Source organism: Histomonas meleagridis (genome assembly GCF_020186115.1).
Source record: "Histomonas meleagridis strain 2922-C6/04-10x chromosome Unknown contig_118, whole genome shotgun sequence".
Lineage (NCBI taxonomy): Eukaryota > Parabasalia > Tritrichomonadida > Dientamoebidae > Histomonas > Histomonas meleagridis.
In genome coordinates this window covers 357,803-370,484 of record NW_027150758.1, presented here as the reverse complement: position 1 = coordinate 370,484, position 12,682 = coordinate 357,803, and the positions used below count along the sequence as shown (strand labels likewise).

General features: G+C 32.3%; 1 protein-coding gene across 1 annotated transcript; it reads left to right on the top strand.

Moving 5' to 3' along the window:
- Window positions 1-109: 109 nt before the first annotated feature.
- Window positions 110-8,498, top strand: GO595_000941 (uncharacterized protein; the record flags this gene model as incomplete). Its single annotated transcript, XM_067923101.1, has 2 exons — window positions 110-6,157; window positions 6,222-8,498. The coding sequence occupies 2 exons, from the start codon at window positions 110-112 to the stop codon at window positions 8,496-8,498; spliced, it is 8,325 nt and encodes a 2,774-aa protein (XP_067778884.1).
- Between the last annotated feature and the right edge of the window lie 4,184 nt (window positions 8,499-12,682).

Below are 12,682 nucleotides of genomic sequence, written 5' to 3'. Positions count from 1 at the left end.
GCCAAGGAACAACAATAAGAACGATGAAGACATTGACGAACTTAAGGATGAAGTTAAGAACTTCAAGAAATCGATCAAATGTCTTAAATATGAAGTTAAGAAACTCAAGATGCAACAACAACAACCAACAGAAACTAAACCAACAGAAGAAGAACCAGTTGTTCAAACACGTGATGTTAATATTAGTGATTCATCATCCTCATCATCTAAGAAGCCAAAGAATGATAACAACGAAGACTTACAACCAATTAAGGATGAATTACAACGCCTTGGTGATGAAATCAATAAATTGAAGGACAGCAAACCAGAAGACAAACATGATGATGAAGATAAAGAAGATCTTAAGAATATTAAGAAGTCATTGAAGTGCATCAAATATGAGTTGAAGAAACTCAAACAAATTGTATCTGAAGCCGAAGAGGAACCAGAAGCAGAAGCAGAATCAGTTGAAGAACAACAACCAACAGAAGAACAACCAGCAGAAGACAACAAGAGCAAAGGACCTAAGAAGGTACGTAAGATTATTATCAAGAAGCCAAGGAACAACAATAAGAACGATGAAGACATTGAAGAGATTAAGGATGAAGTTAAGAACTTCAAGAAATCGATCAAATGTCTTAAATATGAAGTTAAGAAACTCAAGATGCAACAACAACAACCAACAGAAACTAAACCAACAGAAGAAGAACCAGTTGTTCAAACACGTGATGTTAATATTAGTGATTCATCATCCTCATCATCTAAGAAGCCTAAGAATGATAACAATGAAGACTTACAACCAATTAAGGATGAACTCAAATCATTACGTGATGACATAGATAAATTGAAGGATCACAAACCAGAAGACAAACACGATGATGAAGATAAAGAAGATCTTAAGAATATTAAGAAGTCATTGAAGTGCATCAAATATGAGTTGAAGAAACTCAAGATGCAACAACAACAACCAACAGAAACCAAACCAACAGAAGAAGAACCAGTTGTTCAAACACGTGATGTTAATATCAGTGATTCATCATCCTCATCATCTAAGAAGCCAAAGAATGATAACAACGAAGACTTACAACCAATTAAGGATGAATTACAACGCCTTGGTGATGAAATCAATAAATTGAAGGACAGCAAACCAGAAGACAAACACGATGATGAAGATAAAGAAGATCTTAAGAATATTAAGAAGTCATTGAAGTGCATCAAATATGAGTTGAAGAAACTCAAGATGCAACAACAACAACCAACAGAAACCAAACCAACAGAAGAAGAACCAGTTGTTCAAACACGTGATGTTAATATTAGTGATTCATCATCCTCATCATCTAAGAAGCCAAAGAATGATAACAACGAAGACTTACAACCAATTAAGGATGAATTACAACGCCTTGGTGATGAAATCAATAAATTGAAGGACAGCAAACCAGAAGACAAACATGATGATGAAGATAAAGAAGATCTTAAGAATATGAAGAAGTCATTGAAGTGCATCAAATATGAGTTGAAGAAACTCAAACAAATTGTATCTGAAGCCGAAGAGGAACCAGAAGCAGAAGCAGAATCAGTTGAAGAACAACAACCAACAGAAGAACAACCAGCAGAAGACAACAAGAGCAAAGGACCTAAGAAGGTACGTAAGATTATTATCAAGAAGCCAAGGAACAACAATAAGAACGATGAAGACATTGACGAACTTAAGGATGAAGTTAAGAACTTCAAGAAATCGATCAAATGTCTTAAATATGAAGTTAAGAAACTCAAGATGCAACAACAACAACCAACAGAAACTAAACCAACAGAAGAAGAACCAGTTGTTCAAACACGTGATGTTAATATCAGTGATTCATCATCCTCATCATCTAAGAAGCCAAAGAATGATAACAACGAAGACTTACAACCAATTAAGGATGAATTACAACGCCTTGGTGATGAAATCAATAAATTGAAGGACAGCAAACCAGAAGACAAACACGATGATGAAGATAAAGAAGATCTTAAGAATATTAAGAAGTCATTGAAGTGCATCAAATATGAGTTGAAGAAACTCAAGATGCAACAACAACAACCAACAGAAACCAAACCAACAGAAGAAGAACCAGTTGTTCAAACACGTGATGTTAATATTAGTGATTCATCATCCTCATCATCTAAGAAGCCAAAGAATGATAACAACGAAGACTTACAACCAATTAAGGATGAATTACAACGCCTTGGTGATGAAATCAATAAATTGAAGGACAGCAAACCAGAAGACAAACATGATGATGAAGATAAAGAAGATCTTAAGAATATTAAGAAGTCATTGAAGTGCATCAAATATGAGTTGAAGAAACTCAAACAAATTGTATCTGAAGCCGAAGAGGAACCAGAAGCAGAAGCAGAATCAGTTGAAGAACAACAACCAACAGAAGAACAACCAGCAGAAGACAACAAGAGCAAAGGACCTAAGAAGGTACGTAAGATTATTATCAAGAAGCCAAGGAACAACAATAAGAACGATGAAGACATTGAAGAGATTAAGGATGAAGTTAAGAACTTCAAGAAATCGATCAAATGTCTTAAATATGAAGTTAAGAAACTCAAGATGCAACAACAACAACCAACAGAAACTAAACCAACAGAAGAAGAACCAGTTGTTCAAACACGTGATGTTAATATTAGTGATTCATCATCCTCATCATCTAAGAAGCCTAAGAATGATAACAACGAAGACTTACAACCAATTAAGGATGAACTCAAATCATTACGTGATGACATAGATAAATTGAAGGACAACAAACCAGAAGATAAACATGATGATGAAGATAAAGAAGATCTTAAGAATATTAAGAAGTCATTGAAGTGCATCAAATATGAGTTGAAGAAACTCAAGATGCAACAACAACAACCAACAGAAACCAAACCAACAGAAGAAGAACCAGTTGTTCAAACACGTGATGTTAATATTAGTGATTCATCATCCTCATCATCTAAGAAGCCTAAGAATGATAACAACGAAGACTTACAACCAATTAAGGATGAACTCAAATCATTACGTGATGACATAGATAAATTGAAGGATCACAAATTAGAAGACAAACACGATGATGAAGATAAAGAAGATCTTAAGAATATGAAGAAGTCATTGAAGTGCATCAAATATGAGTTGAAGAAACTCAAACAAATTGTATCTGAAGCCGAAGAGGAACCAGAAGCAGAAGCAGAATCAGTTGAAGAACAACAACCAACAGAAGAACAACCAGCAGAAGACAACAAGAGCAAAGGACCTAAGAAGGTACGTAAGATTATTATCAAGAAGCCAAGGAACAACAATAAGAACGATGAAGATATTGACGAACTTAAGGATGAAGTTAAGAACTTCAAGAAATCGATCAAATGTCTTAAATATGAAGTTAAGAAACTCAAGATGCAACAACAACAACCAACAGAAACCAAACCAACAGAAGAAGAACCAGTTGTTCAAACACGTGATGTTAATATTAGTGATTCATCATCCTCATCATCTAAGAAGCCTAAGAATGATAACAACGAAGACTTACAACCAATTAAGGATGAATTACAACGCCTTGGTGATGAAATCAATAAATTGAAAGACAGCAAACTAGAAGACAAACACGATGATGAAGATAAAGAAGATCTTAAGAATATTAAGAAGTCATTGAAGTGCATCAAATATGAGTTGAAGAAACTCAAGATGCAACAACAACAACCAACAGAAACCAAACCAACAGAAGAAGAACCAGTTGTTCAAACACGTGATGTTAATATTAGTGATTCATCATCCTCATCATCTAAGAAGCCAAAGAATGATAACAACGAAGACTTACAACCAATTAAGGATGAATTACAACGCCTTGGTGATGAAATCAATAAATTGAAGGACAGCAAACCAGAAGACAAACATGATGATGAAGATAAAGAAGATCTTAAGAATATTAAGAAGTCATTGAAGTGCATCAAATATGAGTTGAAGAAACTCAAACAAATTGTATCTGAAGCCGAAGAGGAACCAGAAGCAGAAGCAGAATCAGTTGAAGAACAACAACCAACAGAAGAACAACCAGCAGAAGACAACAAGAGCAAAGGACCTAAGAAGGTACGTAAGATTATTATCAAGAAGCCAAGGAACAACAATAAGAACGATGAAGATATTGACGAACTTAAGGATGAAGTTAAGAACTTCAAGAAGTCATTGAAGTGCATCAAATATGAGTTGAAGAAACTCAAGATGCAACAACAACAACCAACAGAAACCAAACCAACAGAAGAAGAACCAGTTGTTCAAACACGTGATGTTAATATTAGTGATTCATCATCCTCATCATCTAAGAAGCCTAAGAATGATAACAACGAAGACTTACAACCAATTAAGGATGAACTCAAATCATTACGTGATGACATAGATAAATTGAAGGATCACAAACCAGAAGACAAACACGATGATGAAGATAAAGAAGATCTTAAGAATATGAAGAAGTCATTGAAGTGCATCAAATATGAGTTGAAGAAACTCAAGATGCAACAACAACAACCAACAGAAACCAAACCAACAGAAGAAGAACCAGTTGTTCAAACACGTGATGTTAATATTAGTGATTCATCATCCTCATCATCTAAGAAGCCAAAGAATGATAACAACGAAGACTTACAACCAATTAAGGATGAATTACAACGCCTTGGTGATGAAATCAATAAATTGAAGGACAGCAAACCAGAAGACAAACACGATGATGAAGATAAAGAAGATCTTAAGAATATTAAGAAGTCATTGAAGTGCATCAAATATGAGTTGAAGAAACTCAAACAAATTGTATCTGAAGCCGAAGAGGAACCAGAAGCAGAAGCAGAATCAGTTGAAGAACAACAACCAACAGAAGAACAGCCAGCAGAAGACAACAAGAGCAAAGGACCTAAGAAGGTACGTAAGATTATTATTAAGAAGCCAAGGAACAACAATAAGAACGATGAAGACATTGAAGAGATTAAGGATGAAGTTAAGAACTTCAAGAAATCGATCAAATGTCTTAAATATGAAGTTAAGAAACTCAAGATGCAACAACAACAACCAACAGAAACCAAACCAACAGAAGAAGAACCAGTTGTTCAAACACGTGATGTTAATATTAGTGATTCATCATCCTCATCATCTAAGAAGCCAAAGAATGATAACAATGAAGACTTACAACCAATTAAGGATGAATTACAACGCCTTGGTGATGAAATCAATAAATTGAAAGACAGCAAACCAGAAGACAAACATGATGATGAAGATAAAGAAGATCTTAAGAATATGAAGAAGTCATTGAAGTGCATCAAATATGAGTTGAAGAAACTCAAACAAATTGTATCTGAAGCCGAAGAGGAACCAGAAGCAGAAGCAGAATCAGTTGAAGAACAACAACCAACAGAAGAACAACCAGCAGAAGACAACAAGAGCAAAGGACCTAAGAAGGTACGTAAGATTATTATCAAGAAGCCAAGGAACAACAATAAGAACGATGAAGATATTGACGAACTTAAGGATGAAGTTAAGAACTTCAAGAAATCGATCAAATGTCTTAAATATGAAGTTAAGAAACTCAAGATGCAACAACAACAAACAACAGAAACCAAACCAACAGAAGAAGAACCAGTTGTTCAAACACGTGATGTTAATATTAGTGATTCATCATCCTCATCATCTAAGAAGCCTAAGAATGATAACAACGAAGACTTACAACCAATTAAGGATGAATTACAACGCCTTGGTGATGAAATCAATAAATTGAAAGACAGCAAACTAGAAGACAAACACGATGATGAAGATAAAGAAGATCTTAAGAATATGAAGAAGTCATTGAAGTGCATCAAATATGAGTTGAAGAAACTCAAACAAATTGTATCTGAAGCCGAAGAGGAACCAGAAGCAGAAGCAGAATCAGTTGAAGAACAACAACCAACAGAAGAACAACCAGCAGAAGACAACAAGAGCAAAGGACCTAAGAAGGTACGTAAGATTATTATCAAGAAGCCAAGGAACAACAATAAGAACGATGAAGATATTGACGAACTTAAGGATGAAGTTAAGAACTTCAAGAAGTCATTGAAGTGCATCAAATATGAGTTGAAGAAACTCAAGATGCAACAACAACAACCAACAGAAACCAAACCAACAGAAGAAGAACCAGTTGTTCAAACACGTGATGTTAATATTAGTGATTCATCATCCCTCATCATCTAAGAAGCCTAAGAATGATAACAACGAAGACTTACAACCAATTAAGGATGAATTACAACGCCTTGGTGATGAAATCAATAAATTGAAAGACAGCAAACTAGAAGACAAACACGATGATGAAGATAAAGAAGATCTTAAGAATATGAAGAAGTCATTGAAGTGCATCAAATATGAGTTGAAGAAACTCAAACAAATTGTATCTGAAGCCGAAGAGGAACCAGAAGCAGAAGCAGAATCAGTTGAAGAACAACAACCAACAGAAGAACAACCAGCAGAAGACAACAAGAGCAAAGGACCTAAGAAGGTACGTAAGATTATTATCAAGAAGCCAAGGAACAACAATAAGAACGATGAAGACATTGAAGAGATTAAGGATGAAGTTAAGAACTTCAAGAAATCGATCAAATGTCTTAAATATGAAGTTAAGAAACTCAAGATGCAACAACAACAACCAACAGAAACCAAACCAACAGAAGAAGAACCAGTTGTTCAAACACGTGATGTTAATATTAGTGATTCATCATCCTCATCATCTAAGAAGCCAAAGAATGATAACAACGAAGACTTACAACCAATTAAGGATGAACTCAAATCATTACGTGATGACATAGATAAATTGAAGGACAGCAAACTAGAAGACAAACAAGATGATGAAGATAAAGAAGATCTTAAGAATATTAAGAAGTCATTGAAGTGCATCAAATATGAGTTGAAGAAACTCAAACAAATTGTATCTGAAGCCGAAGAGGAACCAGAAGCAGAAGCAGAATCAGTTGAAGAACAACAACCAACAGAAGAACAACCAGCAGAAGACAACAAGAGCAAAGGACCTAAGAAGGTACGTAAGATTATTATTAAGAAGCCAAGGAACAACAATAAGAACGATGAAGACATTGAAGAGATTAAGGATGAAGTTAAGAACTTCAAGAAGTCATTGAAGTGCATCAAATATGAGTTGAAGAAACTCAAGATGCAACAACAACAACCAACAGAAACCAAACCAACAGAAGAAGAACCAGTTGTTCAAACACGTGATGTTAATATTAGTGATTCATCATCCTCATCATCTAAGAAGCCTAAGAATGATAACAACGAAGACTTACAACCAATTAAGGATGAACTCAAATCATTACGTGATGACATAGATAAATTGAAGGATCACAAACCAGAAGACAAACACGATGATGAAGATAAAGAAGATCTTAAGAATATGAAGAAGTCATTGAAGTGCATCAAATATGAGTTGAAGAAACTCAAGATGCAACAACAACAACCAACAGAAACTAAACCAACAGAAGAAGAACCAGTTGTTCAAACACGTGATGTTAATATTAGTGATTCATCATCCTCATCATCTAAGAAGCCTAAGAATGATAACAATGAAGACTTACAACCAATTAAGGATGAATTACAACGCCTTGGTGATGAAATCAATAAATTGAAAGACAGCAAACCAGAAGACAAACACGATGATGAAGATAAAGAAGATCTTAAGAATATTAAGAAGTCATTGAAGTGCATCAAATATGAGTTGAAGAAACTCAAACAAAACTCTGTTTCTCAACAAATTACACCAATAGATATTGATGAAACAAACAATTCCGATAAATCTGAAAAGTCTGCTAATTCTGATAAGAGCAAAGGTCCAAGAAAAGTTAGAAAAGTTGTTATCAAACGTACAAAGAAACCAGAAGATAAAAATGACAATACCCTTCATAAAATTAAGAACATTGTTAAGAAACATAGTAAATCATTGAAATGCATTAAATATGAGTTGAAGAAACTCAAACTTGCACAATCCACAAATGCTTATGAACAAGCACCAATTAAGAATGAAAATGAAAATGTCCAACGTAAACCATCTGATAATGAAGAACAACTTAATGAATTCAAGGAAGAAATCAAACAACAAAATCACATCATTAAATGCCTTAAGTATGAAATCAAGAAACTTAAATTACTTCCACAAATTCCTTCAACAACTACTCAATACAATGAAACTATACCAGAAGAAGAACCATCAGTTCATACACGTGATGTTAATATCAGTGATAGTTCAAGTTCCACTGATTCATCTGATGAAAAGAACAAATCTAAGAAATCACGTAAGCCTAAATCTAAGCACTCCAAGAAACCAGAACACGAACAAGTTTCACCCGATGTTTGGGATGCAATCAAAGAGATCAAAGAGCGATTAGACTCTATCCAACGTCCACAACTTTACCAAATCTTTGTTGATTTGCCAGAATCCGATGCAACACAATTAATTTTCCGTGGAAAAGCGGACTAACGAAATTAAATAAATCAAATCAAATATAAATTTTTTTTTTACTGAATTGATTATTCTAAACTCAAAATCATAAATGCGAAAAAATGCTCGAATTGAAATACACATATAGCGAAATACAAAAAACACTGACAATTAGTCCTGGAAGATCCAGAGCTCACAAGAATGCTCAATAAGAAATTTGATTCAAAAATACAGCTGTTTGCTTTTTGTTTGGCTTGCTTTACAAAAGTAAATGTCCAAAATTGAGAAGTTTACGAATGCTCTTAAAAAAAATATTTTGCTAAAACGCTGTCAACCAAATAAACGGTCTTATCAAATCAGAAAATCAATTTTTTTCATCTTCAACTGAATCAATTTTAAAAAAAATATAAATAAATAAGTATACACATTCTATTCAATAAAATTATTTTAACCAAATTTTGTTATCTTGTATTTATATGAGCAATCTCCAAAATTTCAAAATGTTTTTTTGGGTTTTAGGATTAAATACAGGTGTTCAAATTCAATAAATATATAGAACTAATAATAGTCAATATTAATTTATATAATTTTTGTGTAGTTTTCATTTTGTTTTTAAGTTATACGAGATTTTCAATATCTATAGATCAGAACAAAAATTCGATAATCTGTCTTTACAATTTTGAAATTAAAAAAAAATTTCATAAGAGGGAAAATTGGTTGACAGTGTCTTATTTTGTGTTACAAAAGTAAATGTCTCGCTTGATAAAAGTAAATATCTGCATTTCTAAATTGTATATTTCTTATTATTTATTGCCTTAAAGAGTGCATTTTCATAATTAATACTCAATAAAAAAAATTAAAAGATATACAAATTATTAAACTACTATTATAAATTCTATGTTCATCGAAAAATATCAAAAAATTAAATTTTTCAAAATAATGAATAATTATTTGATTACTAATTTTTAAAAAAAATCAATGCTCAAAATAATCTATATATCATCATAGATATGTTTTATGAATTCAAAATGTTTTTGCTAAAATAAATGGAGAGAAAAAGTATATTTAATTTGGTGCTCATCACACCTGTACCCCAATAGGGAAAAAAATAATTAGGGCACAAATAATTCAAATAAAGTGTTGTGTCAAATAAATTTTCATTCAATTTTACGATGTTTACTTTTGTAAAGCAAGCCAAACAAAAAGCAAACAGCTGTATCAATTCGCACAATCGCAAGAAAAAGAAATGAGCTTGGCTTTAAATATCGTTCTCCAATGACGATTCAAGCATTGTCAGAAGAACATAAACAAATGAGAGTTCAGTTTTGCCAATATTTGATAATCAAGACAAAATGCCCAATATTGTATTCTTAGATGAAAGCCGCTTCCAGATGGAACCAGAAAACGAGTGGAGACGAATTTAAAGAGGGGATTGGAACGATTCTTGTTTTGCACAAAAAGAAAAATATTATCTAAGTATTATGGTGTGAACTTTAGATAATATATTATTTTATGCTCACCACATGAAAATTCAATAGAATATGTAAGAATCTTGAATGATAGTCGAATACTTGATAAATGTGATATGAAATATGGTCGCTATAAATGAAGTTTCATGTAAGATGGAGCCCCATGCCATACTTCAAATCACACAATGAACTGGCTAAAAGAAAAAGTAATTTTAGTGTCATGATGGCTTATTAACTCCCCAGACTTAGACCCTATCGAAAACATTTGGGATAATCAAAAGAAAATTAACTTTGAAATAGACTATTTTGAAGAACTGCAATGACATTTATTTAGTAGTTGCCTCAGTTTGGTGCTTACTTGACGAAAATTTAATTAATTTACCTCTGAAAGATTTTATTAGAATATGTGAAATTGTGCATAAGGCATAATTATCGGAGATTTAACTTTTTGTATTGACTATATGAAGCAGAAAATGCAGATTTTATCAAATATAACATGCTGAACTTATTAAATTAATACAATGAAAAATATTTTTTATGTATTATAGATGATAATTTTATATTATACAAAACAATTTTCAATGAATTTATATAATAATAAGAAGTCTGTAACAAAATATAGGGTGTTCCACCCCAACCGTAGTATCTCACTAATTTTTAATATTTTTTAGATTTATTTATCAAAATGAAATGTTTATTAAATATACTTACCATTTGTATCAATGACTTATTTAAGTCTCCTTTTCCATTAGTCAAAAACGCTTTGCGATGTATCTTTCGGTATATCTAATAAGATTGGAGTCACTTCGTGTTCAACCTCTTCTCTACTCTCGTATTGATATCCTTCCATTTTTCTGTTTACATATCCATAAAGGAAAAAGTCTGAAGGAGCTATATCTGGGGAGTAGGGGGATGAGGTGCCTTTTTGAGCTTGTTGGAGTCCATATATAAAGTTGTGAATCTGGACGTATGCGGTTTTGCATTGTCGGCATGTACAGCAATTTTTCTTGTGTCCTTTTTAAAGTTTGTACCATTCTTTTTTGAAAGTTTTGATACAAAATATTTCACATAATATTGTGAATTAAATGTTTCACCCTTTGCAAGAAAGTCAATAACAATTTATCCGTGGGGATCCCAAAAAATCGTCAACATTACTTTTTTTTGAGTAATAGTCCTTTTGCTTATTGTATATCGTGGTGTTCCTCGTGGTATCCATTGTCGAACATAATAATGATCATAATAGGACCAGGACTCGTTACCTGTTGCAAAATATTTATAACTGTTATGTTTTGCAATTAATAATGTTTTTAAAAGTTATATTGATTTGATGACTCTTTGTTTTTTAATATCTTCCGTGAGTAAATGTGGAACCCAATTTAAAAGTTTATTTTCATATCCAAGCTTTTCAGCAAGATGCCTATATACAGTAGTGTTTGGAATCTTCGTTAACTTAGCTATTTGTCTTATTGAAGCATATGGTAATATATTTAAAATTTCCAAAATTTTTAAAATCAACATTTTCGTCAATAGTGAAAATCGGTTCACTAATGTTATATGACATTGTTTGACTAAAACTTCTTTGTCTGAGGTATTTACATACTGCTGAGTATGAAATACATTCTTCTCTATATATGATCTTCATTTCCGTATGAATTTCTTTTGCTACATTCCCTTCATCGCAAGATATATCGTGATTGATTTTTGATCGAGCTCCTTTATGGTGGAGTATAAATTTTAAACGTCATTCTTTTGCATTCAATCGAAGAAATATCGACTATTAGTTGACGATAGACATGACAAAAAAAGTGTTTCTAATAAAAAAAAAACCATTAAATTTAGTGTTTTCATTCATATAAAAAATCAGTTGTATCTATCCTATATAAAGAGATACTACGGTTAAGGTGGAACACCCTATAAATCATATAAAGTAAAATTTATGAAATTCCTCGAAGAAAATGTAATCCAAATAGTTTTAACAAAAGTTAAATACATACAGCGATACAGAAAATGTGAAAATTTAGTGTTAAGAATCGAAGATTTTTGTGGACCGGGTCAAAACCGTTAACAATCTGAATACACATGTAAAACACTATCACATAGGTGTCAAATAAACTGTTACCAAATAAGTTGTAGTGCGATAGGAACGATAGTGCCAAATGTCATCTGAAGAAATGAAGAGAGATAGAATATTCAAAGAATTAATCGGGTTTACACATCAATCGTTTTTAGGACAACTCCCCGGAGAATCAAAGCAACATGCAACATATCGATCATTATTATTCGGCTTGATTCATCAAAGTAATTAATTAATATAGTTATAAATCTCATAATTCATACTAAAAATAATTTATAATAATATTGTTATGAATTGTTTAATTTGTCGAAAAAAATTTATATTTATGAGTCGAATTTAATGAAAATGGCTGTTTAATTTTTATTTTTAATTTCAAATACAGCTTGACCAGGGGTCAATTGCGGTTTTGTTACACTTGCTGGAGAAAATTCGAAAATCTGTATACACAGAAATGAAGCTTGCTATACAAAATAATCGTGTATCATATTCAACAATAACAGAATATATTAAATATTAAAACACATCAAAAATCGTCAAGAAGTTGAATGAGACTGTAGATTTCGACCATGTTAAAATCGTAAATGAGAAAATTTTATATGTACTCGATGAAGAACCATTTGCATCAGTTCGTTATATAGCTAACATCACAGGCATTCCAAAAAGCACAGTACATTATCATT